Source organism: Antennarius striatus, chromosome 6, assembly GCF_040054535.1.
Source record: "Antennarius striatus isolate MH-2024 chromosome 6, ASM4005453v1, whole genome shotgun sequence".
Lineage (NCBI taxonomy): Eukaryota > Metazoa > Chordata > Actinopteri > Lophiiformes > Antennariidae > Antennarius > Antennarius striatus.
Genome location: NC_090781.1, coordinates 18,534,188 through 18,561,988, shown reverse-complemented (window position 1 = coordinate 18,561,988; position 27,801 = coordinate 18,534,188). Strand labels below are relative to the sequence as shown.

General features: G+C 40.8%; 1 protein-coding gene across 2 annotated transcripts; it reads left to right on the top strand.

Moving 5' to 3' along the window:
- Positions 1–1,208: 1,208 nt before the first annotated feature.
- Positions 1,209–27,801, top strand: pak1 (p21 protein (Cdc42/Rac)-activated kinase 1). Of its 2 annotated transcripts, none has more exons than XM_068316898.1 (15): positions 1,209–1,382; positions 15,420–15,639; positions 16,500–16,594; positions 17,302–17,449; positions 17,544–17,581; positions 18,905–19,018; positions 20,235–20,463; positions 21,973–22,036; positions 22,126–22,174; positions 24,014–24,126; positions 24,833–24,950; positions 25,032–25,131; positions 25,432–25,628; positions 25,865–26,002; positions 26,353–27,801. In XM_068316898.1, exons 2-15 carry the CDS (start codon positions 15,447–15,449, stop codon positions 26,437–26,439), a joined length of 1,683 nt encoding a protein of 560 aa, XP_068172999.1. In that variant the 5' UTR covers positions 1,209–1,382; positions 15,420–15,446; the 3' UTR covers positions 26,440–27,801. The 2 variants fall into 2 exon arrangements, with proteins under 2 accessions (XP_068172999.1, XP_068172998.1); XM_068316897.1 differs by lacking the exon at positions 1,209–1,382 and adding an exon at positions 13,789–13,915.

Here is a 27,801-nt window from a genome sequence, read left to right as displayed (position 1 = left end):
TTTACAGCACTCTTAAAAAGAGCATCACTTTTATTGAAAATGTACACAAACGCCACAAGGAGAAATCTTGTTGGTGCTTCTGACAGCCGCCAATCGTATCCTATTGCAATCATCAGCGTGTTTTTATCCCGGATGTCGGGATTTTCCATAATAACACAAAGTAATATGCGCAGATCATTTTGGTGCATGATGATCGTCTGCAGTGGTCTAGAGTTAGAGATTCATCCTTTAGGTGCTGCTCCAGGTAAGTGACACCTGATTTCATCCAGCAAGTGAGTGTGCTTAGTGGACTAGTCCCTCAGCTGTTTTAAAAAATATGCAACATTTCGGCATGCACTTTGCAAAATGCGTGAGCACCAAGTTCAACCGGTGTTCGTAACAGTGCGTGAACATGGCTTTGGGCACTTTATCTTTACTTTTTGCTTGCACGCTTTAGAGCTCTGAAGCCATTGCAGCAGCCTCATCATAGGTCTGAACTCAAAGTTTGTCGACTCAGTTCTACTTCTCCAGGACGTAGTAGGCTGTCTGTCTGTCTCCCTGTCTCTTTGTCTGTCTTTCTGTCCGTCTGTCTGTCCGTCCGTCATCCGTCCATCCATCCATCCATCCATCCATCCATCCATCCATCCATCCATCCATCCATCCATCCATCCATCCATCTATCCATCCATCCATCCATCCATCCATCCATCCATCCATCCATCCATCCATCCATCCATCCATCCATCCGTCCGTCCGTCTGGAATGTCAATCACAAATGTGTTGCTGATGATGTTGACTGTGCTCCCCTACTTTCTTTCTGAAAACTTTATTCCTAATTTGTTTTAAAACACATCTAATAATACAATATCAATACATGTCTATAAATTAATGTCTATCCATCCATATGAACTATTTATGAACTATGATGTTGGTAAATTCCTACTTCTTTCTCGTGTCAGATCCCACAAGCCATCTGTAACATGAATGCAACGCTTTTCACTTGTGATTCAATCATCTTTCAACATCAGATTTTTTTTATAGTGTTATGAACGCACCATCTCCTACTCTCTTCTGAATGGCTTCACACAGCACTAGTGCCCGCCCCTTTGTTTAATAGGAATCCATATCAACCAATTGACGGCGAGTATTTGCCACAATCGTCCAATCATACACACCAGGTCGCGTGTAGTTGGGCGGGCGTTACTGTGCAGCAGGTTTCTCTGTACATTGCTAACAATAGCCTGCGATCCATTTACTGCTAAAAACCGACCAGCAGGGCACCGGAGCGGAGCGGGGCTGATCCAGGAGGAGAGTGGAGTTTGTGGAATACATGAGACGGTGTGTCCCCGTGTCGGAAAATATTACCCAACAAACTGGGATTTACTTCAGCGACCAGTCAGTTGGTGAGTAAAGCTTTCGGCTTTGTTTGAAAAGATGAATTTAATCCCTCATCTCCATTCTGAGACAGGCACCAGTGGGGATTGTAAATTAGACTCCCTTGCCTGGGATTATGAAGGGGTTAATAATGGTTACTGTGGGCTGGGATTACAGTTATTCCCTCATTGTGTTTCCACATCCACGAATTACCGCCCCGGACCAACAAACTAGAAGTCAGCCACGACGAGGTTATTAGCGTGTATCTGTTTGAATCAGCGGTCTCCTCCCAGTCCACCAGCTGGATGTGGTCCTGATCACGTCGTGATTTTTTGTCCACGACTTGATAACGTGGACGAGCATCTAATTAATTAATTAGTGACATTTTATCAATTCCTACTTCCCATCCATCTGGTATGATCCATCAGAAAGTTCATGCATTACCCAAGTAGATTTTGAAATTATTTTATTTTTAAACTCTGATCTGTCGTCCTATCAAATTTCCTTCCTTCCACCAGGTGTCAGATTTTCAATAAGCAGATTCTTTATTTTAAGTTAATTTTACAAAAAAAACCCAACAACATTTAAGAGTTTGTTCCAATCTCATCAATTCTAGTTAAACATTTAACCTCATTTGTTAGCTCACCTGGATGAATCAGGTAATGTCTGTCTGTGATCCCATCAGTAATACATGGAACACAGCTATTCTCCCACTGGGTTGGGCTGATTTTACCATTTGCTCCCAGTAATAAAAGGTTTCGTCATTCAAAATGAAAGGCTGTGAAGCCAATTTTGAAGTTTTGGTCTTTGTCTCTTCCTTTTGTTCCAGACAAAAAGGAATTAACAAAGTCACTGATTCAATATGTTTCCACACATAGTGGTGGAAGGGATTTTTATCTAGTTTGTCCAGATTTTCTTTACTTCTTTTACACCCCCCCATGTGTATATTATCTTGAAAAATTAATAGCTATTGTGATTATTATAAAGTTTTTTCAAACAATTGTAAAATAATGCAATTTAGTTAAAAAATGTCACTTTGGATTCTTTGCCATTTTTAGATGTTTTTGTTTTTTACCTACATATTGATTATTTTAGAGAACAATTAGATGAATCACTAATAGAAATCATTATCAGTGTCACCCTTGCTTTAAATCTACTCATATCATGTATATTTTCTTTGTCTGCCGGCTGCAGATGAATTTGAAATTTTCAGAAGGATATGCACAGTGGAATTTCTTAAAATCCAGGACATCTGAGATATATTTGGAATGATTTTCTGTAAACTGGAAACTCCCTGTAAAATCCCAGCGGGTTTGATGAAGAACCGAGTAACTGATGAGGAACAAGCTGATGGGTTACGGGTGAAGATGTTTCCTTTCAAACACAGCAAATCAAACAGTGGATTTGTAACTGAAGTAGCTTCCAGGCTGTCCCACTGACCGCAGTGTGTTCTCCTAAGTTAAAATTAAAACATGATTACAGCATGAGTCTTTGTAGTCTGAGGGAAGAAGTTCAACCACGAGGACATCAAGGACCCTCAAACATGCCGGTGATTATGATGGAACTAAAGTGTGTTCTCCTGAGCGTCTGGCGGCCACCAATCAGAAAGGGACATGCTAATGAGTGGACGCTGAATTGGTTCAGGTCGGCTGACGTGTTTCCAGACTGTGTGGGTTTGGTCAAATGGCATTGAGTTCTCTGCTCGTGGATTTTGGTTGCGGTTTAGTGGCGGTATAGGGCACAGTGGTTGCCATGGAGACCTGGGTGTGGCAAGATGAGTAGTTTATGGCCCCATGTGAAGTATGAGGCCACCCAGTTGGTGTTTTGACACCTCGACAGCGTGACGGAGAGGGACGAAGGCCGGGAGGAGTGAACGGCCCATTTGGCTGCTGTGGTTTTGGGTTTGGTTACTAGAGGAGACGGAGAACTCTGTTCTGGGTTCATTTTGATTTTGGACTCTGAGGCTCTCCCTCACCTGTCTTTCACGTTATTTTAACAGTCACTTTGAGTGCCGAACGAATTAAACCTGCTGATCTACAATATGAGCGTCCCGTCATCTGCTTTTTAACTTGGACTTTTTTTTCGCATTTATTTTATTTTTTTTAATCTAATTATGAAAATGACAAAGCAGTAGCAAATTGTAGCCTGTGTTTTACGAATGCTTTCAGTGTCAGTATTAATTATTATCATTATTATTATTCCAAGAAGGCTTGTTAATATTATTTTCACTAGTTAGAATAACTTTAAGACATTTTAGACACGTTTAATCAAACGTGTCATGCTATCTCAAGGTGTTGTGCATCAGAAATCAAACGGTACAGTATTTTCTGCACTATAAGGCGCACCTAAAAGCCTTTAATTTTCTCCAAAACCGGCAATGCGCCTTATAATCCAGTGCGCCTTATAGTATTGGAAATACTGTAGTTTAACAGTTTGAGAAATATGCTAATGTACTTCCTTGCTGAAATTTTAGAACAAATAGGAGGAAAGGCCGATCTTTCTGTCCAGAGGATTAAAATAATTTTTATTTAACGTGGATGGCTTCGTCTGACGGTGAGAGAAATAAAAAATCATTTTCAAAAATTGTCCAAGCCCTCCTTCAGCCGTCAGATTGGTGGCCAGTGCTCGCATTTTATAGAGCTCCTGAGGAAACCCCGGTAGCGCAGTGATTATTTTCAAATTATTAAACTAAATTACCCATTAGGATGGATATTTTCCCAAGCAGGCTTGACAGTCAGCGACGCGCAGCACCAACAGAAATAGTAATATTGGCCGTTGAGCAGCCAGAAGCCTGCCAGCAGCTGAATAATGGATGGTTTGTCTGCCTGGAAGGCTCCAGGAGCTGTTGAGCATGGCGTCTAGACAGCAGCATGCTCTCTCCTCCTCGCCACCAAACAGGCTGAACCCAGAGGAAAGCTCTGATGCCAGCTTTCTTGGAGTGTTTTATCCTTTTCACTGATGAGAAGGGAGATGAAAGGAAGGGCGATGGCATAGGTTTAAGCTGTTAATAGTACAGCGGCGTACAGTTGGGGATCAGAAAGATGGCCCCTGTGATGTTGGTGTAATTATGATCAAACATGGAGGGAGGATCGGAGTGGCTCACTGGACTGGCTCTGCTTCGGTTCACTGTGGGGTTGGAGTTTGATTAGAGACTAGTTAAAGGAGAAGCTTTTAGAGGAAGATCCCCGTTCATGCATGTCCATGTGATGAAATGGGCTGGTATCGGGTATCGATCATTGGTTTGCTGCTGCATCCAGGCTTCGTTCTAGATCAGCTTTTATCAGTTTGAGAGAGGAAACTGGTGCAGGTATCAGAGCGCCTAGAATTTAACCAATCACACCACCTCAAATCTCACCAGAGATTTTCTGTGGTGTCTGTCATGCTGAGACTATTCAAACTGCTCATTGCGATTTCGTCCTTTATAAACAGCTGATCGAATATTTCATGTGACTGTCAGACCTGGATGGAAGACTGTGAATGTAGGAGCTATTTTTCCAAGCATTTTAAATATTTTAGCAGGATTTCCTAATCAATACAAAGTCATCAGAATAAAGTAATTACATTCATTTTGGCAAATCTTGATCTTCTTTATAATTATACAAAACTCAGCTGATGGGAAATCAGAATGCACAAAAAACCAGAACAAGAAAATAGTTTTGATGCAAAATATAGGGGGGTGTTTATGTGTGTGTGTGTGTGTGTGGGGGGGGGGGGGGGCAGGGGGGAGATGTCCAGTCACCATATGTTGGAGGAACCACCCACTCATTGTAACAGCCACACCTTCTAGTAACACACACATAGCTTAAACCCAAATGTGTGTGATAAATGAGTCATGAATCTGGGTGAAAGTGGGTCTAGTGTGTGTGTGTGTGTGTGTGTGTGTGTGTACATCAGTGTTGAGGTATTGTATTCGCACCCAGCTGCCTTGCACCACCAGAGGGATACGGTGTGCATTGCATTGGTTGATGGTGACACACCGTCTCTGATGGAGGGTTCACGTCCACTGGGAGAGGAACACAGGTGTGTTTTCACCACCCGACTGGTGAATAATGAAACTATATTGAAGAGAAGCTGAGAGCAGCCAATGCACCACAAACATAAGCATCTCCTTACTGTCCTCCTCCTCCTCCTCCTGTGCTCTTCATCTCTCCTTTGTCTCACTCTCATGCTTCACACTCGTCACTTTTTCCGTTTTTTAACGTTCCTCCTCATTACACCTGTACCTCCTCTTTTCATCCACAGCCTTCTGTTGTCTTTTTATTTCATCTGTTATTCCCCTCCTTCCCTTCTTCCTCCTCTTCCACACCTCCTTTTTCACTCCCCTCCTTCCGTTTATCTGACATAACCAGCGAAGCAGCTATAACACTGTAATCTATAAATACCCCTTCATTTCTCTCACTGTCAAACAGAGGAAGTTTCTTCTTCCTCTCTACTATTTTCATCTATTAGATCTATTTTCTTCTTCATCTCCTGTTCCTGTCGAGGGCTTCTCTGGCTTTTGATCCTTCCTCTAACATTTAAAGCAGAGAGAATTTTTTTTTTTTGATGTAGAGATTTTTCTAAATCACTCGGCGTGATTTGAAGATACAATAATCATCTCTGAAATGTCAGCTGTTCTTTTCCCTTGTTTTCCATTTTTGTCTTTTGTTTTTTGCCAAAATCCATCTTTCACATTCTCTTTCTCTTCCATCTTGACCCTTCCCCGACACACACACACACACACACACACACACACACACACACACACACACACACACACACACACACACACACACACACACACTGTTCTCACCTTGGTTTCATCGGGAAGACAGGAATGTTAGATGACATTTTAGATGCCCTCTGTGTGCTCTCTCTCTCTGCTACTCAATGATTAGCCTAAAGCAGTCATCATCATTGTCAAATTTAATTATAATTTCGTATACCAACAACCATTCATGCAGCTATTGATGCCAGAGCTAAGTTTAGTTCTTCTATCTTATGGAGTTGGCAGAACTGATTTAAATTAATTCACATAATTTATCTTTTTGATTAAGTTTTTTTAGCTGTAGTCCACACCGATAATCCTGCTGAACTCGACTCGAGTACATAAATTGTAGCCTTCTGGTGCTGGAAGACCTCCAGTTGTCATCGCAGCTTCATGTGTGCCTCCCTGCTAGCAGTTTGTCAAATATTCAGACACGCCTCGGTAGGAATAATCAGGCTTGGAACACAATTGAAAACCAGAACTCTGATGTAATGCGTTTGTGTGTTTTCTGAATCGAGCTTAGAAAGAAAGGATTTTTAGGGTGTCTTTAGTGTCGATGACAAAATGATGTGGAGCAAATGTGTGTAGCAGGAGGTGAAAACTCTGACTGTTGTTTCAACAAGAGCAACACACTCGCGTGATTTAGCAACACCTTAAATAGCCTCAATCTACTGCTGCATGCCCGCATGCCCGCGTGTGTGTGTTTTCTGACAGGAAGGTGTGAACGTGTGGACAGCTGCAGACAGTCACCTCCTGCCCTCCTCCTGTTTGTCCTCCTTCTCCAGAACCTTTTCACACACAGCCTGTTCCAGGCAGAACTATTGTTCCACGTGGGACCTGGCACACGAGGTTGGCGCTAGAGCGGTTAGCAGCTAACTCAGACAGGGAAAAAAAATAAATCGACCCAAAATGTTTTCCACATTTACGAGACGGCATGAGGTCGGTACCCTTCGAGCAGAGGACGACACGCCAGGTTTGCTTGAGGAATGCCAGCGTCATATTTACTCACACACGGGGCCAAACATTTGTTTTCTGTTAAGTGTTAACAGAAACAACAGTCGCACTTTTCTGCACCAGCGTGCAACTTCTTGTGCAGAAAGAATGTCAAACCATCTGTTCATCCTTTTCTGACGACATGTTGTGTGCACACTCCGCTTCGTCCTCGCCTTGAGGAGGGCAAACTACCAGTGTGTCGGCATATGGATCCCATCTGCTGGGAAAGACCTTTTTGAATCATGGTTTTCTGCTTTATATAAAACTTTGCCATCTGTGCTAGTTAGCAGAAGAATGCTAACTAACCAGGAGATAGTCTTAGCTTTTGCTAAACTGCTTGATCCTCTGTAAATCATCTCAACGTTGACATTGATTCCACGGTGTTTCACATTTTGTAAGTCAGCTGTAATGAGATTGTGAAGGCTCCCGGCATGCAATGCAGCCTCCATTATTTATGGCAGTTGCCGTAGTAATGAGGGTGGGGAAGGGTGGAGTCTGACAGATGGTATAGCGCGGATGGAGGTAAACCTCCCCCAATACACCTGAGTGTGTTGAGGGGGTTTTCATTCGCTCATAAGGGTTTGTCATGCATGTTTAATATATAGCATCATTGTGTGTGCATGAGTGGATGTGTGTGTCGGCCTCACCGTGTTTGTAAATGGGGTGTGTGTTAGGATTTTTTTTTTTTTTGAGGAAGCTAAACCTTCAACATCAGCTGGATGTCTGCTTTTAGCATCTTCAATCTTTTTGTCCGTTGTGTGCATCTGAAGGTTGTTGGCGTCGGTAGCTGACGGACCAAACATGTGATCCGTCCTCATCGCCCTTGTCTACGTGTCTGCTCTTTGACACAGGTGTATTGTTGTTTTCGTGTGTGTGTGTGTGTGTGTAATATGAAGCTGACTCATGTTTTGTGTGTCGTCCTGTGTCTCCAGGGCTAGACTGAGATCAACCCGCTGTCATATCACATTGCGTCTCACACACAAATGCCCACAGACCCATTTTCTGGTCTGGTCGATTGTACTCTAGTTGTCTTCATTTTGTTTTTATTCGTCCTTCTTTATTTCTATTTACTTTATCCAGAAACATCCTTTAGAGAAACGTCCTGGGAATCCTGGTCAATGGGTTCAGATGAATTATTTATAGCTTTAGTGGAAAACATGTTCATTTTTTCTGCTGATTATTTACTGAATCAGTCATTTTTGAGTTTAGTAAAACATTTACAATGATTTTTAAAAAAATAAAATAAATAATAATAACTGATCCATCAGGCTCTACTCCCATTTCTGGGCACATGTTCCACCATTCCACCCAGTTTCATGGTAACCAGTGAAGTATTTTATGTGTAATTGACAAAAACACCATAAAATCCATTGAGCAAAGTTCACAAAGGTAGAAAAAAAAAGGACCCCCACCTCTTAGTTCATCCCTGTCTTTTTTACCAATCCTTTTAAGTTGTCTGGAAATTAAAAAAAGAAAGAAAAACAGCGTTATGGAAAAACAGACTTTGAAAGAAGCATCTAGAAAATGCAGGTGTGTGTGCAGTTGGACACTTCCAGTGACAAATAGTTTTTGTCTAAATTCCACTGGACCCTTGTTGCTCAGTTTTCTATCTTCAGTCCATCGCTTTTTGTTTTCCTCGGGGTCCCCTCGCCCCCTTCTCTCCCCCCCTCCCCTCTTTCTCTCTCTCTCTCTCACCACTTTGTGTTCTTTCAGCAGCTCTCTCGCTCCCGCTGCACCACTCTGGCTCCGTTTTATCTTCCATTTTTGTCATCTTTTGTCCTGCTGTTCTCATGGCACTCACTCATTGTAGTTTCACTCATACTGTAGAGATTCCTCTTTTTATCCATTCACTGTTTTTTAAAAAGATTTCTTTCTTCTTCCACACACATTCACATGATAAATAGCCATAAGCAAAAAAAAAAAGTCCTGAAAGATTAAATGGAGGAAGAGCTTATTTGATGATAGGATGACAAAGGATAAAAGATTTGAAAAGAGTGCAGCTTCGGCTGCAGTTACAGTTTAAGTTCCTCAGTTTCTTGTCAGTAATTCTTTACATTTTCTTTGGGAAAATTGATTCATTAGATGTCATTTTATTTGCAGTACACAGAATGAAGCTGTGTCCATAATTCCAGGTCAGGTTCATGGAGAAACTTCTTGTCATGATATGATTAAACCTACGTACTGATACTAACACAGGAGGAAGTTAAATCAGTCATGTGTCCAGCAGAAGGTTGTTATAGTCGGACAAAGCTGCTGGTTTTTGTGTGTTTGCATTAAGCCTATTAGCATCATTAAAGGACTTCCTTCTTAAGGCTCTGTGGTGCACTATGGGATTGCAACGAAGACCTCACTCCGGTCTTCCCTCTTGTCTTTTTTCATTCATTCAGGGATGTTGATATTCTGGATTTCAATCTTCATTCGATGGCTTGAACAAATAAAAACGGGGGTATCTAAGTGTTTAAAAAACAACAACAGGTCATTTCCCTGTTCTCTCTGTTCCCGTCTTATTTCCCACTCTTCTTCTTCTTCTTCTTCCCGTAAAACCAATCTTGTCCACCTCGGGCAGCCAATCAATCACAGGCAGCGAGTCGACATGAACCAATGAGAGCTGCTGATTCAGACCTTTGCCACTTTGTCAGACACACACAGTTGGTGAGGCTCGGTCAGTGGTTGTCCTCCCTCGGTCAGGTCTCCTCCTTCGCTCTGCATTCACATCCCGCTCCAGTTTAACGTCACATCACATCGATCGTGTCCACGTATGGGATGTCCGCTGTGGTTTCCCACTTCATTTATTACTGTAGTAGCAGAGAATGCTATGAAGTATTCACATCAGCCTCCATCATACCTAATAAGTGGATTTAGTACTTTCCAGACATGCGAAGACATCTAGTGTGTAAGGACACATATTTAAGGGCAAGACAGAGCAGGAACATCAGGTCTCCCATTCGGGGGTCTTAATGCGATCTCAGTCTGTGCCAGTATCGATTATGGTGATGCCTGTGTGTGTGTGTGCGTGTGTGTGTGTGCGCTTTGTACTTGATCTTAAGACAAACACTCCAAAAGAGAATCAAGCTATTCTGGGATCACTGGTGTTGAACCAGGCTGAAGTACTGAATGCATGAATGAGAAATAAGGTAGCTAACAGCAGCTAATCAGTAGGAAAGCATGGGCGTAGTGCACAGAATGCTAAGCTAAAGGCACATCCAAAACATGTGATTCACAAGCATGTCAAACATGTAAGAAAAGCAGATTTTCAAATGTTAGAAGAACATTTTTTGTCATGATTTGTGGAAGAATTTTATTATTTTTTGACCCTTTAGTTGGGGATCATGATTATTTCATGCTTTTGTTATGATCTGCCATTTCTTGCTCTTCCAAATTACTCTGTGTGTGTGTGTGTGTCTCAACACACACACACACATGCAGGAATCTATTATAATTTAAGTCTTTGAAGTCCAAACCTCGAGAGAGTCGCTGATTTTATTCTGTTCGTCCCGACTGTTCGTCTGTATTCTGTAAAATATGTTAAAATATACATTTGAAGCCTGGGCCTTCGGTTTCGTCACGTTGCCATGGTGACGTGACGCCGGAGTCGACTGACAGACGAGATAAATTGCGGTCCGTCCTCATCGCTCAGTCGTCTTTCCCTGCAGCTGTTTGTTGACTCCTCATCGCTCTTCCTCTTTTGTTCTTTTGTTGTGGTTTTTTCCTCCAAGCCGCAGTCATCTCTCCGTCTGTCTCTTATCTCTTGCCTGATTCCACACCACACACAGATACACACAAGTTATTTCTATGAGTACGTGTGTGTGTGTGTGTGTGTGTGTGTGTGTGTGTGTGTGTGTGTGTGTGTCAAATTAAACCTTTTTCTTTGACACACATCCTTTGATGGTTGAACTCATTTTACATTAAGGTGCTTTCAGGATAGAATTCAGAGATCTTGTCAGTTGATCCAGTTTGTGTCTACAGCTAATATTTAACTTCATTATCAATTAATCTGCTGATTAATCAGTCTTGTGAAAAATAATTATCGACTAGAGAGGAGGAGTCATTTAGAGGGGCACGGCTTGCCTGATATAAATGTAAAGAATTCAACACATGTATGCATCAGCGGTGGATAATGCATGCTGGGAGGATTCTGAGTGTGTGTGAAGTCTTGTTCCAGTAAACGCTGCTGCAGAGGCTGACAGAGCATTTCCAAGAAGTGCTGACATTTAATGGCAGCGGCCTCGTCAGATGTACGTCTGTGTGTTTAGTGTGAGTCTCTGTGCATGCAGTGTGTGTTGGTTTGGTGGATATTTGAAATCCTTTACTCTGTTTGAAAGGAAAATAAAGATCTGGACGTAATTAGGACATGAGATAGACGGTGAAGACAAGAGTAGAAGTTGTATACAATAGTACGGATTGTGTTTTGTTTTTTGAGACACAAAAAGAAGACAACAGTTCACAAGTCTCTTTCACCAAAAACACACATTCTGTTCCCCTTTTATTAACAAATAAAGGTGGAACAGAATGGATGAAATTAAAATTTGGCTGTGTCCAACTAAGGTGATTTTAGAAATGGGGGGGGTGAATGAAGAAAAGCTAATGGTTGTTTCGGTGAAAACGTCTATAAAAAGTGAAGGAATGAATAGTTGGAGATGGACAGGAAGAAAAGAAGAATTTTTCAAGATGATTGAGGAGGAGATGAAAAGCTGACAGCTGAGAAATTGATGGGTCGGCACAGAATGGTCTGATATAGACTGTAATCATCCTCTGTGTGTGTGTGTGTGTGTGTGTGTGTGTGTGTGTGTTGTAATTTCAGATATCATGAGGTCTCTGACGGATGATTTTTTTGTCCTTTGTCAAATGATTCTCTCTCTCTCTCTGTCTCTGACTCTGTCTCTGACTCTGTCTCTGTCTCTCTCTCTGTCTCTCTCTCTGTGTCTCTCTCTTTCTTATAGATTGAAAAAACTAAGGAAAAAAGTAAAAGAGATGATTGTGGAGAACAGACAATTGTTGTTGTTTTTTTAACTCTGTCTTTTTTTTAGTTTGATAAATGTTAAAGGGTTAGGTGTTACTTTGTTCAGAAAACAATACTATTGAAAATCTTATTTACACGAATCTTGTGGATTTTGTTTCAACGTGATTATTTTGTAATTTGACTTTTATGAATAAATGTGATGTTAAATCTCAGTCTTTCTGTCTCCAAATTGCTACACATTTGACCTTCAAGAATCAGATAAATTACAACATAAACTCATGGTTTTGATATTTTTCAAGTTATTAGATTAAGTGAAAAGTGTGTGTGCTGCCGCTTGTTTGCTAGTCAGTAAGTTGAGCACTTACTGCTATCATTAATCAAAAAATCAAGTTAAAACGTTGCCTGTCATGTCGACAGCGGTTCGTGCTGAAAGGCGTCGGGGGCTGATGGGCGGCCGCTGTCAGCTGTTAAGTCGCTCGACTCTCTCCTCCCTCCATCCACTCTGCTGCTGTGGTCCAGAACAGACACTTTAGTTTGTAATCGCAGCGGCTTTTACCCAACTACATATCGATTTGGTAAAAAGGCGGTGGCTAAGTAATGTAATTGGCGCAGGCCTCAACATTGTCTAACACTGGCTTCCGCAGCAAGACTACCATGATAGCAGTAATAAATGCTCACTGCATCATAATTAGGATCTGTTGGATTACATTATTACAGAACGATGGAGCTCATAGTCACGCCGTCTGCTGGAGGCATCTGCATCTCCTCTCACAGTTAACAGCAAACTGATTCCATCCATGCATGTGATGAGGTGTGATTGGCTAATAGATCCATAAGGCAGGGTGTGTGTCATGAACCGTCTGAGGAACATTCTGTTGTGTGGTTTCTTCCGTTCTCGCTGAGTGAGGTAGGATTTTTTTAAAAATAGTAAACAACACAAGAAACAAAATGTATCGTAATAGTTTATTTCCTTCCTTTGGTAAACAGGTTTGCCTCACTGGACATTTGTAGATCAAATGTTCCTGGTTTGTTAGGATAGGTTAGTGTCCAAAGTTGTTTTTTGGTTCTTTGGTACTTTGAGGAGAGAAAAAGGATTTAAGTGATGAAAGAGCATTTTCTTTGCATTTAAGGCCAAAGTGATATTTTGATTCAGATGGCTCCTCTCCAAGGGTCAAACTGATTTACATATAAAGTAGATAATTGATTTAAAGCTTTTAATGCTGATAAAACTGTTAAACATAACTTATTTGTTTTACTGGGAAACTTTCTTTTTTTTTTTTTTTTTTTTTAAATAGTTACTTTATAAAATTTTAGTGTGACCGTTGTTTGGCTTATTGACATTTTATCAGATGTGATTGTGACTGGTTTAGAAAATGGTGTGTGGGTGTGTGTGTGTGTGTGTGTGTGTGTGTGTGTGTGTGTGTGTGTGTGTGTGTGTGTGTGTGTGTGTGTCATTTAGTATATTCAACAGACAGTGTGGGTGTGTTGAACTTTGACAGAAGTGTCTGAAATTTTAGACGTCTGCTGCCACATTCCGTGTATGTGTGTGTATGTGTGTGTTGGGGGTGGGGGGGGGGTTGTCTGCGTGTCTGTGAGACAACAAAACGGGCATCACTTCCCTGTATGCACTGGTTGGATGTGACCGAACACCTCTGTACCTTTGTGTGGCTCAGGGCGTGTGTGTTATTGTGTGTGTATTTGCCAACTTCCTCATGTGACTCACCTGGTGACATCACCGTCCACAGGAAGTAGGATTGGTCAAAAAGTAGTAGTCGGAGTGTCTAATGCTATCGCTCTATCATTCCCTTTCCATTTCAGTGGATCCTTTTTCTTCTCAGACTTTTCTTTGTTCCTCAATGAAGGTAAGACTTAGCTGCTGTTTTCTGAAGAGTTTGGTGTTTTAAAATTGTTTTTGAGGTGAACTTTCACTTCTCTCCTCCTTCAATCTCCTTATCCGTTTGTATATGTTTGTTTCTCTACGTTCTCTGGGCATGGCACTGACAGATAGTGGGCAAGTATTGGTTTCTATCCATCAGTCCATAGTAACTTTTTCTCTGATGCAGCGTCATGAACGTGGGACATAGATGAATGGAGGTCAGGTTTTTATTTAACTTTTAATCTCATATTGTGAGATTTACATGAAAACATCTGTCTTCGGAAAACTTGAGGCTCCCCAAAGGAATTCCTGAAATGATCTTCAGTGATTTGTTATGGAATGTTTTGTGGGATCTCGAGGTCATATTCTGACTTCATATTTGATGTTCCTACCATCTGTCTTATCTAAAAATATAGTCATTATATGAATTTTCCTTGGGTTGCTTTTAATCAATGGAAAAATTGTCAAACAACAGCTGCCAGACAATTTTTTTTTGTGAGAATCTTTGCTGTCTGCAAAACAATGCAATTCCATTGGCTTCTAAATTAGCGGAGGAAATGTTTTTTCGCACCATGACGGGGTTTCCCATAACTGTTAAAGCCACATGACAAGAGCCAGTCCTCCTCCTGTTGGTTGGGACTGGTTTGGATGAGAGGAAATGCATATTTACAAAAACGCTGGACAGGAAGACAGAGCTGGTATTCACACATCAAAAAGACAACCTGATTTGTTTGTTATCCCAGTATGCAAACCATTTTTGGCTAAAGGAACTTTTGTTGTCAGGGAACTCTTTAAGTTTATCATGTTTCCAACACAGTTTTCTTTGTAAGAGGACTTCCTCAAAATTTTCACCTGTTGTTGTGATGTCACATGAAGTGTGCTGCTGGATTTAAACATTTTCAGGCCAATTCAAATTTTTTTAAACCTTTTTCATAAGTTAATTACATTTTTTTGCTTGATTAAATTATTGTTAAACATCTTGATATTCCCTCAATATCCCAAATGAACTTATCCAAAGTTTGACTTGCTGGAGAACGTCAAACTGAAGCGTGAGTTCATTTGAAATGATTATTTAAATCCATCAGTGCAGAATGAATTGATAGTGTTGTTTGGAGGTCAGGCAGTGATGTTCCCTGGCTTGATGATGATGATGATGATGCTGAAGCCACAGGGATCTGATCTCAGGACACGTGCAAGAGAAGTTGGCCAGAACAGATTCAGTGACACTTTCAGTGCATCAGGTTCAGCCTGCTGTGTGTGATTGTGTAGTTTTTTGTATGATAATGTGTGAAGATGTGTTCCTGTGCTTCTCAGCTGTGTTAAGGTTAGGGTTTTTTTTGGACCGTCTGACTTCATAATTACAATATTACAGTTTTTAATATTGATATCTTAATATTTTTACTTGATTACATCAATAATATCATAAAAATAGAAATTTTAAAATTTTCTTATTGCATGTCTGTGATTAGTTGTGTGTTTCTTTTGTGTAGGAGTGGCCGGCTGTAGCCTTGTCGAAGATGTCTGATAATGGGGAGGTCGAGGACAAGCCCCCAGCTCCGCCTATGAGGAACACCAGCACCATGATTGGCTCATGCAACAAGGACCCCGTCCCCCTTAACCACAGCTCCAAGCCCCTCCCACCAAACCCAGAGGACAAGAAGAAGAAAGATCGGTCAATCCGATTCATTCTGACGGGTGGAGGCGATAAGAGTGAGTGTTCCTTCTGATTTCAGATAGAAAATTCACTTTTTTTCACTTTTTTTTTGTTAATGGGAATGCATTGATTCTTTGAAAGTCATCTCCGCTCCATCTCAAATCCAAATGGAAGGAATACCTTCCACAAAACATCCATGGAGATTCATCAGTTTTAAAAACTGGAAATCCAGAAAGCTCGCCTTTGCAATTTGTGGGAAGAGAAATAAAAATACATGAAAACAAACTTTACCATAACTTTTGTTTCCTCATCCATTTTTGGCTAAAAGCAAACGTCAGGTTGTGACTTAAGGGACAAGTAACTAACTCTCAGCCAAAGGTGAATAAACCTATTTGGAAGATTTATTTGAAGTATTTGCTTAATATTGTGTTGGGTTCTATGTTATAAGCATCTGCTTTTACGTTGTGAAAAATGTTTCTGGAGGAATCACCTGATCGCACAGGAACCGATTACCTTCGATTAATTCTCAGAGTCTGGTGGCCTTACATAATTGTTATTGATCCTGTGCATCTTTTTGTTCTTTATTTCACAGATTCAGTCTTATCGTTATGTACTTTTCTCATTCTCATTTCTTGTTCTTTACTCTCCCTCTTCTTTCCCTTGACCTCAGTCTGTCTCTCTGTTCCTTTTCGTTTCCTATACCATTTCTCTCTAAATAAGGGAAACTTGCTTTTTATGCTTATTTTGCTTAGAATACACGACGGTATTTTAAATTTGAAAACAAGGCTCGGATAATCCACTGTTGAAGTAGAATACCTTAAAAATAGATGAATTTCACAAGACTAATTAGGCGTGTGTGTGTGTGTGTGTGTGTGTGTACCATGATTTCTAAACTTTTTGATTTTTTTTCTTCCAGCATATAAAAAGAGGGAACGTCCAGAGATTTCTCTTCCGTCTGATTTTGAACACACCATTCATGTTGGATTTGATGCCGTCACTGGAGAGTTTACTGTAAGTGTGTGTGATGTTGGGTGTTCTGTGTTGTCACACCTCTAATTTTATTGCGGTGTGTTTCTGTCTAGTGCGTTAACATCACTTTTTAATTGCTTAGAAAAGTTCAGTGTGTGCGTGTGTATGAGTGTGAGATGTGCACACATACTTGATGAAGCCTTTAAAATAATCACAGTAGACAAAGGTGCCTTGTCAGGCTAACTCACTGATCCGCATGATCTGGCTCTTTTAGCTGGGAATTAAAGTGTGTGTGTGTATGTGTATGTGTGTGTGTGTGTGTGTGTGTCTGTGTCTGTGTGTCTGCACTACATAGAGCCACCCCCTTCCTGGTCTGTAATCTAGGACATATATCCTCCTTCTCATATAAACTCACACATATATGCAAATGAACATACTTCCTCAGGTGAACAAACCTAAATATAGTTCAGGGAGGAAAAAAACAGAAGAGCAGCATCTAGAGATATTGGAATGTAAGAATCAAAGAATGGTTTAACATAGAAGAAAAGGGAAGGGAAGGACTGATCCAGCAAGATGTGCAAAATTGATGGATTGACTGAGACAGAAAGAGAGATGCGACCCAGTTGTGTGGCAAAAACGCAAATATGACAACACTGGCTCGTCACAGCTCTGGATGAAGGTTGTGTTCGCATGTGTAACAACGTGTGCATTGCATCGTCTTTAAAGCATTCATGTGTGTGTGTTTGTAGGGCATGCCAGAGCAGTGGGCTCGGCTCCTGCAGACGTCCAACATCACCAAACTGGAACAGAAGAAGAATCCTCAGGCCGTCCTCGACGTCCTCAAGTTTTATGACTCGAAGGAAACTGCCAACAGCCAGAAGTACATGAGTTTCACAGGTGTGTGTATGCGTATAAAGATATTTAAACACACATGCACTTGTGCACATCTTGCTCTGTTGTTGGGATTGGTCATTGTGTTGTTTCTTTGCAGATAAAAGCACAGATGCCTACAGCTCATCCACCACAACAGTAAGACTTTCCCCTGACTGTATCTGCGTTTTTTTATCCATCAGAGTCAAAATGAGACTGACGTGTCTCTGAGGAAGGACAAAGATCAACTGCAGCCGTCAGCCTCACTTTCAGTCTATTGAACTCTATTAAGTCTTTTTACAAAAGCCAGTGCAAGTAGCTCAGCAGCAGTCATAAAGTCAGTGTGGTAAAGTTATATGAGAATACAAATACAACATGAGCGTTGAAATAAAGCCACTGAAGGTTGGTGGGGATTGGTTGTAACTGTATGTTTCAGGTAACAAACATTTTTATCATCCTATGTGTTTTAAAGACCTGAAGGCAAGTCGAGGGAAACCCCAAAGGGGTCTGTAAGTCTTTCAGGCAAACAAGAAATGACTGAATGGATGAAATGAGGAAGTTAGATGAGATTTTTAAAAACCAATCAGGCAGGGATCGTTCGTCCAGTCAGGACGGTATGACAGGAGAAGCGTCGTAGGGTGAGATGTGAGGGATTTAAAAAATGAGGAAGAGCACAGTCATGCATTTCCTTTGATTTTAGGGTTAAATATTAATACTGTTGCTGGTATGTGCTGTACTGTCAGTGCATCACAGGATGTTTGAGATGAAACAAACAATACAGAACAGTGTACGGATAAATAATTTTATTATTATGGTTCTGGACAACATTTTACTGCTGGATAATATGAGATGGCTCAAAACCAGAAGACCATACCGGACTTGGAGGCAAATCTCTTACAGTATTTCAAATCATAAAACTGTGATACTACGTCTGAAGGTGATGCGTTCACTGACATTAGTTTGTTGGTCTGTCTTTTATTTTTTTGCAGAACTTTTGCTTCAAAATTCACAAATAATGCTAACGTTTGTGGGAAATTACCCAAATACCAGGAAGCAATGAGGATCTGTTTTGTGCATTACTGCACACAACATCATTTACCTCAACTGAGCTGTTCTTAGTGAAACTAATCTGAAGGAGAGAAAGGAACAGAGGAAGTGATGATGATGCGTCTCTGTCAGCATTGTGAATCAGCATCTTTCCATCCTTTCACCATCTCTTACTCACTAGCTGAGCATCAGACGATTAGACAGAGAAAGAGAAATGAAGTGGAATAGAAAGGAGGATGTGTGTTATGTCAGGGAGGAAAAGTAAAAGGGTGGAAAGATGGAGGAAAAGAGGAGCTGGAGGTAGGAGGACATGTCTGGAGGATGATAGTGGTAGAGAAAGTAACGGAAGCAATGATGGGTTTGGTGTCACTGTGGTCTCATGTGACGATGATGTCGCTAATGCCCCGCCCTCTCTTAACCGATGATATCACACAGAGCTCCAAGGCAGTGTCAGAGACTCCTGCCATAGCAACCGTATCCGAGGATGAAGATGAGGATGAGGCTGAGCCCCCACCGGTGATCGCCCCAAGACCAGAACACACCAAATCTGTAAGAGAAAGAGAACACTCATCTTTTTGATATTGAACACAACACTCTTAAATGTTGAGCTAAATAAACTCCATTAGTGCTGCTTTGCTTTGACCATCGATCGTTCCCTCCATTTTATTGGCTCTACTGTATATTTCACACATTAAAGACTAAAAAACTTCTACAATATACAAAAGGTCACTTAACTCAGTGTTTGATATGCTAGCAAGACGTACTGTATTTCAGTGCTGTGAATGGGAGGTAAATGTCCACAGAGAGACGGTCACAAGGGAGGCAGAGGTTTTTTTATTTGGAAAAGGTTTTCAAAGAGACTTTCTGTTCTCAGCGTGGTCAAGCCAGCCCTGCACACTCACACACATTCTGTCCACAGGAAACCTTTCTCTCGTCACAAACTAATTTCCAGTGAATATCAAGTTTGCGAGGAACGCCAAGCTAAAACCGGAGCGCTCCGACAAACAGTTCTGCAGCAACTCGGCCATTGATGAAGCTTGTAATGTTTGAAACATGTATTCATTTTATTTTTTAGACTTCCACTAAACCTAAAATACATACTAATTTCAATTTTAATCTGAAAAATATTAAAGAAAATATTATTTACCTGATTTTGTCAAATAACAAACACACAAAGCTAAAGCAGCATACCTGTTTTGAAATTATGAGGTTGAAAGTACACAAGGCTGACTGCTGTCAGTGTTTCCACCACTGCAGCTTCGTCGGCGTGAACACAAGTTACTTCATTGTTGAGCGGACATTTCATGACACTTCCTTAAATCTCTTCATTCATAAATATAGTCACACACACAGTCATACACACATTGCTGCTCCTCTGTCAGACTGCTTGGCGGTTGAGAGGCTGCTGCCATGGCGCCAGCGTCGTTTCCAAGGCGATCAGTCCAGCGTACCTGGCTGGAGCCCCCACCATCAAACACACAAACACCCACAATGGCCTCCCTGTTATTTGCCTTTCCATTCCACCCCTCTGCACGTCCTGCAGGTCGTTTAGAGCAACGTTTTTCACTTTCCCAACATCGTTTATCACCGAAGCTGGACTCGCACTACAAGTTAACCTTGATTTACTTCTGACGGCAGTCATTTGCAGAAAACCCGGACAAGGATTTTGAAGCCTGTTGTGTGTCTGTATTTAGAGATGAGAGGAAATAAATCATATGGATTGTCATTATGGTGCGCGATAATTCCAGAATCTGTTGTATTTCAGATTTACACTCGTTCAGTGATCGAGCCCCTCCTTCCTCCATCCACCAAAGATGCTGCGACCTCACCTATCTCCCCTCCAACGGCGGCTGCTGTCACCCCCGTTGCCCCAGCAGAAGCAGCCCCCAGCAGCCCTCACAGCGCAAGCCCCGCCCCTGGTCCCTCAGTGCCCCGCCCCCAGGACAAAAGCAGGAAGAAGAAGATGTCAGATGAGGAAATCTTGGAGAAACTACGTAAGATTAATACATGTTCTTTAATATTAGCAAACACCTCATAACTTTAAAAGAGCTCAGACTATTTAATATAGATTGGATTTTAATAAGTATAATTTATATTATATACTTAATTGTAAATCACTTTTATTTGACCGTACATTGCTAATTAAAAAGTCATTAAACCAGTAAATAATATTTGGTGCAAGCAGTCGCTGCAACCTTTATTTGACCAAAAGTATGTGGACAGCCAAGTCTGCATGTTGCTGCGTTCTTAATATAATTGTGACTTTTTTTTTTTAACATCTATTCAGGAAACACAAAAAACTGATCCATTTATTGAGGACTAGGGAAAAAAATTCACTTTGGTTTGTTGCTCTGACCTATGGAAACCCACAGCCTTCCATGTTAACGCTCTCCCCCACTAACTGGAGCAGTTAACTTTATGTCCTCCTTTATTAAGTCAAGTCATTCAGGCCAGATCCCAGGAGAGAGGATGCAGAAACACAACATTAAATAAAATGAATTCAACCTGTTTTCTAATGGAAAAAAGTGAATTATTCAAAGTCTATATTTTAAAAGATTTGCATAGTCTTTTGGTTTAAACCCCCCCCCCACCTCTTTGAAATGCTTTGTTGTGCTCTTCTAACCCCTCAATAAAAGCTTGTATATTTTTTAAACCATGCCCCAGACGTGCTCAGAGCTCCCTCTACTGGTAAGACCAGGATACTGCCGTTCTGTCGGTCTCACCGATTGACAGACCTGATATCCGCTGTCCCCGCCCCTATTATCCAATCCTCACGTCTGATTGGCTATCCTTCCTGTCATCCAGTCTTCTAAGGTTTTGCACCTGGTTGTACTGACAGAGCTGACTCAGCTCTTTTATTAATTACCCTCTTTCTTGCATTATTCCTCCATTCTTTCTGTCATTGATTCCTCCCCGTTTCTTGATTCCTTGGTTATTTTTTCCTTTGATTCCTGTTGTCCTTGCTTATTTCTATTTTTTGATGGTCCTTCCCTCCATGTCTAGTTTTTTCTTCTAATTTCTTTGATCACCCCCCATTTCTGTTTTCATTGCCTTTCTCTTTCATGGTTCCATTTTTAATTGTTCCTTCCATCTCTCCTCCATTTCTTCTGTTTGTTCTTTTCCCCCAGTCTTGCCGTACCAGCGGTTTGCCAGCTTTTCTATCTTAACAACACTTTCCTTCCTGAATTTACTGAAAAAAAGTTCCTATGTAATGAGTTTTCCCCTTGTTCATTAACTCCATCTTCTCTCTCATTGTATCTCAGCATGCCTCATTGACCTTAGTGTGACGAGCATAGAGCAGAATTCAGATGGATAGAAAGACACCTTCCCCTTCTATCCATTTAAATTCAGTGATATTATAAAGTCAATATGAAGTAAATCTCAGCTGTGGACGACAGGGACACATTGTCTTTATCTTGCTCCCTTGCAGATCCATATGCTGTTTGTTCTGACCAATCCAGTGAGTGAGCTTTGTCTTCTGTTTCCCTCTTTCTTTAACTCAGGGACAATTGTAAGTGTGGGAGACCCCAAGAAGAAATATACCCGCTTTGAGAAGATCGGACAGGGGTAAGTAACGCTGGAGCGGAGATCTTCTTCATCTATAAGAGTGACCCTGTTCATCAGGTTTAATGGGAGTACTCTCTGTTTGTTGTCAGAGCTTCTGGTACTGTGTACACAGCTATAGACATCGCAACAGGGCAAGAGGTAGGTTCCTCCATCAACCCCCACCTCCATGTTTCTGTGCTCCTTTCTTTCACTTTCTTTCCACTCCTTCAGAGCATACCTAGCCACACCCACTTTAAATGAAGATCAATTTAGTCTATAATTTAATACTAATCAAATCAACTTTATTTAGAAAGCACTTTTCATGCAAGAACATATAACACAAAGTGCTTCACAGAATTAAAGACGAACGGAATTAAAGAAAGAAACGAATACAAAGAAAGCCTGTCCCTCCAATCCACACACACACACACACACACACACACACACACACACTCGCACAGCCGACGGGCCGGAGAGACCCAAGGACAGCACCCCCATCAGCAGACTCGACACAGCTCCCAGTGTGGAGGACCCACCCTTGAGGAAATATTGGAAACATAAAATAGAACTAAAAAGAATAATTACAATGAAATAAATACAGTACAAAAATATGTAAGAGTAGAAAATAAAATCCATACAATACCAGTAATATATAAAAACAGAACATTATGATTAATAGCATAAATAGCATAAATATAAAATTGGATAGACCCAGATAAGAACATAAGAAGGGTTTAAAATATTAAAATTAAAGGGTTTAAATTAAAAGCCTGATTAAAAGGTGTGTCTTTAATCGTCTTTTAAAAATATCAAGAATGCATAAAACTGAAAGTGGAGTGATAACAAAAAAATGACTGTACAACTGAGTTGAGTGAAGTTTCCAAGTTACACAATTGAGAGATAGAATTTTGAACTGATGGAATAAATATTTTTTAAAATGTATTTGAATCAGTAAATGAACCTCAATCAGGGTGGTGGTGGAGGATCGCAGAGTTAAAATTACCTTATAAGGACATGAGATTTAACTGCATAAATAAAAATATGTGAATAAAATATGCTGGGGTGAGAATAAAAATGAATTATGGACAAACAAACATATAGTAAATTTATGGCTGGAAATCCTATTTAAAAAATAGGGATTTTGTTAAGACTTCAAATATGAAACTTTTTGCTCTTTGGGGCATTACTATAACTTCAACTCGGGAAAGTTTTGGTTTCTGTTTTTACTCAAACTTTAGGGTTTGGAGATTGACTGGAAACTGTAATCACATTATAGCTCCTATAAACAGACCTCTTGGAATATAAGGAGGAATAATCTGAAGTGAAAGAGGCCGAGAGAAAATAAAGTTTACTTGGACGATGAAGACGATCCCTTACAGGCTTATTACTATACTTAAACAAAAGGCAAAATCTAACTAGGCAAGTTTCATTCAAGATTAAGTTAAACCCTGATGCTGAAGTTGAATGAAATTAATTTCCTCAACTAAGGAAGCTGAAAGCTTTTAGAAGGAAAGCTTAGAGAGAATGCATTGAAGATGGGTTCAGGACGATGCTAGAGGTTAAAAGTTGAATTTGAAGTTAGAGGACATGTAGGTTCATCTTGACTGTCACCCATCCAGTCGTAACCATTATGGCGGTAACTAGATTAAGCTGGGCTGTGACTTTAGGCTAATTTATTCAGTTTGCCTCTCATGCTAATCCTCCATTTCATTCTCTGAGGATTATCCTAGGCACTCAGATTTTAATGTTTGCTTAACAATGTTTTACTTTGACTGCTTTGTGATTTAGATATTTGTCCTTCTTCCAAACCTTTTCTGACTGACTTCATTTTCCTTCCATCCTCTTGTCTTCTTTTATTCCCTGTCAGAATATAGTTTTCTTGCTCTTATTTGTTATTGTGCTATACTTCTCTGCAGTTTATTTTTAATTCCATGTTATTCATTTGCATGAGTGACTTTTAAAGTCTAGTAAGGATTGAAATATGTCTTTTTCTCTCAGGTTGCTATCAAACAGATGAACCTGCAGCAGCAGCCGAAGAAGGAGCTGATCATCAATGAGATTCTGGTGATGAGGGAAAATAAGAACCCAAACATAGTCAACTATCTGGACAGGTCAGAACCGACATCACCCCACAGGGCCGCTTTCATATTTATTCATAGAAATGTAAATGTCACTTTCATGATGATATGTAAAACACCAAACATCCATTCTGGTTCCTCTGCTAACAATGAAAAGGTATTATTATTGAATCAATTGATAAACGTCGGCTGGAGAGTTTACTATAAACGATGAGTATGTGACACTAATATAAGCGCTCCATGAAGCTCTCTGTTTCTTCTGGAACTAATCTGAAGGCCACATGCAGTTTGGAAGTCTGTAGCGATCGACTCTGCAGAGAGTCGGTGACCTCTTTGCACTATGTGCCTCAGCATCTGCTAACACCACTACGTAACCGTTTACGTAGCCTAACACCTCGTGGCTGAGTTGCTGTCGTTCCCACACACTTCCACTTTCTTACAAAACGGCTGACAGTTGACTGTGAAATTTTTAAGAGCGAGGGAATGTTGCGACTGGATTTGTTGCACGGATGGCATCCCATCATAATTCCACGCTGGAATTCACTGAGCTCCTGAGAGCGACCAACTCTTTCTCAAGTGTTTGTTGAAGCAGTCTGCATTCGTAGATGCTTGAAGCACCTGATTCTGATTTATTTGGTTGGGTGAAGGAATACTTTAGGCAATATAGTGTTTGTTTTCTTTGTTGATGAGTTTTAATGAAATGCAAGTCACTTCATGGATGTAAACAACGACCTGACAGCTACCTGGTGGGTGACGAGCTGTGGGTGGTGATGGAGTATCTGGCTGGAGGTTCATTGACTGACGTGGTCACAGAAACCTGCATGGATGAAGCCCAGATAGCTGCTGTGTGCCGAGAGGTGGGAGACATGACACGTTATCATTATGATGATGATGATTTTTATTATCAGTGTTTTTTCAACTTGTTTTTCTGTCTCCAGTGTTTGCAGGCATTGGAGTTCCTCCACTCGAATCAGGTCATCCATAGAGACATCAAGAGTGACAACATCCTGCTGGGCATGGATGGCTCCGTCAAACTCAGTCAGTCCACAACAGCTGATTTCATGTTACTTATTTCTTCCAATAATTGATATAATGGATCATTACTTGACTCATATTCATAGGTCTTGTTCCAGATTGCCACATGTTTTGACATTCAGTCAGTTATTTATAATAAGAATAACAAATAAACCTACCGTGACCTACTTCCTTTAGGGCTCAAAATATATTTTTTCCTTCGTTTGTGAAAAATTATGCAAAAGTAGAACTCATACCTGTCTAAATACAAACTATCAAGCATTTTGAGTGCTGACCCACTTTATCTTCTTTTTATCATCCTAGCTGACTTTGGGTTCTGCGCCCAGATCACTCCTGAACAGAGTAAACGCAGCACCATGGTTGGGACTCCATACTGGATGGCTCCAGAGGTCGTCACCCGTAAAGCCTACGGCCCCAAAGTAGACATCTGGTCCCTGGGCATCATGGCCATAGAGATGGTGGAGGGGGAGCCTCCGTACCTCAATGAAAACCCACTCAGGGTGAGCTTGTGTATCTGTGGAGCACAACAGTATGGTTTTTTATTTATATAACTATTATAAAATAGATGGATATGAATCCCTCAACGATCTACCCGACATTAAGTTCTATGCTCTATGTGTAACCAGGCAACCGTTGTTGCGTCAGTGCAATTTTTGAAACAACCACTAGATGGCATCAAAGTAAACGTTATTTTATGCAAGCACTTGTTTACATGTTGCTCCTGTGTGTTGCCTAGGCACTGTATCTCATAGCAACCAATGGAACGCCAGAGCTGCAGAACCCAGAGAAACTGTCGACAATATTCAGAGACTTCCTGAATCAATGTCTGGAGATGGATGTGGAGAAGAGAGGCTCAGCTAAAGAGCTTCTGCAGGTACAGCAGCCGTGACGTCATAAAGAGGGTTAAGAAATAGATAATATATAAGACAAGTGAAAACAGAATGTTCTATAAATGTCTTGAATTTTTTTTAGGCTCTTTTAAAGGAAAAATTGTTTCTGTGTGCCGCCATTCATCTGTGTGTTGTTTTTTTTAAAAAAAAAACACTTACAAAATCGAAGAATGGGAAGGAAGACAGACTTTGTTCAACTTTATAAATATCAATAAAGAAAACTGTCACCAGGGTTTATATACTTGTTTAATTCTATTATTTTCACACTACATGCCGTGAATGAAAATATTTCCCTCTTTCACTCCCCCCCCCCTGCTTTTCCTTCCTCTCACAGCATCAGTTTCTGAAGATGGCGAAGCCTCTCTCCAGTCTGACCCCTCTCATCGTGGCTGCCAAGGAGGCAGCCAAGAACAACCGCTAGCTACAGTAGATTTGCACTCTTTGATTTTGTCCTCTCTCCATCACGTTTCTTCTTTTTGGTACATTGCAGAGCAGTAACGGCTGCTGGCAGGGCTACACATTTCAATGCCTACTGTCCATCTCTCCCTTTTGTCTTTTTGAACTTCCTCCTTCACCCTGAGACCCACACAAATGCAATCTCTTCTTTTCTTGACACTCCCCTGGACTTGGACAAGAAGATGGAGAGCTGTCTGATCATCAATAATCAAGCGATGTCGGCGCTGACATCACCAGCCCGCCGTACGAACAACTCAATATGGAAGAGAGAGTGCCCAAAGACTCATGGGACTTTTTTTAAAAATCAATGTTTTTTTAACCTTGACTGTCAAAGCTGTGGACCACCTTCTGCTCAAGTGTGCAAACGTGTTAGCGACGGTCCAAGCTTCCTTTCAACCATCAGGTCTAATCTGGATCTAAAAGTGCATTTTTTTGATTTTCATTTTTTAAAATCAGGTGTGCGTGTGTGTGTGTGTGTGTGTGTGTGTGAGTGAAAGACATTCTGTGTAACTTTGATCATGGATGGGGGGGTATTTGAATATTGATTAAGTTGATTGTAGCGTTACCTTCTGTAGTTTCGGACAAGGAGCAGGTCAGGTTTGTTGCTCTGTGACTGCAGTGTGAGCTGTGACTTGGAACTTACCGATTATTAAAACAAATCAGGCCCAGAGCCGCTGATGGAGAGTTTGGAGGGAGGTAAGACAGACGATCTGTCTCCATGAAGACCTTCAAGTAGGACCAGAAAACTAACTTTTTTTTTCCAATGTCAAGGTTTATACTTTCCTTAGTTTTGGTCATAAAGCGAATATTTCTTGTTCACTGATACTGGACAAGCTTTTCCAAATCTACAGGTACCCACAGGTTTCATAATGACATGTAGTCATCCTGCTAGTTCAGTCCTGCCTGAAAAGAAGTCGAAGACAAATTCAGGCAGAAAGGACGGCAGCTGGTTTAGTTTTTTGTGTGAAGGAATGTCACTCCTTCAACAACGTCTGACTGTGCAGTCAAAACTGAAGGCTTTTGTTGTACACAACTCTACAATCTGGTCAGGATGGTGTTTTGTAAATGTAAACTCTAAATGTAATGCACAAATGTATGTTGATGATTAATCTGCCAAGCTTGCTGCATCTGCAGCTCTGGGTCTGCTCAACACTGAGAATGAAGAAGACGATGTGCATGTCAACCTTTTCATGTGGTCTGTTAACGATGGGGGAAATGGAAGCGCATTGTGTTACTGCTGAAACGTAAAATGAAGGATGCTTGTTTACAGTAGGAAAAAGCATATCTCGTTTAATTTTCAGAGACAAATAAAGCTGCAGTGGTACGA

What these genes read in the sequence shown, in the direction of transcription:
- pak1 (XM_068316897.1), top strand. Translation starts at nt 13,838, where the DNA reads ATGCTATCGCTCTATCATTCCCTTTCCATTTCAGTGGATCCTTTTTCT. An exon ending in GGATGGCTCCGTCAAACTCA is followed by an intron (nt 25,132 to 25,431) that starts GTCAGTCCACAA and finishes TTATCATCCTAG; the next exon opens with CTGACTTTGGGTTCTGCGCC. An exon ending in TCAATGAAAACCCACTCAGG is followed by an intron (nt 25,629 to 25,864) that starts GTGAGCTTGTGT and finishes TGTGTTGCCTAG; the next exon opens with GCACTGTATCTCATAGCAAC.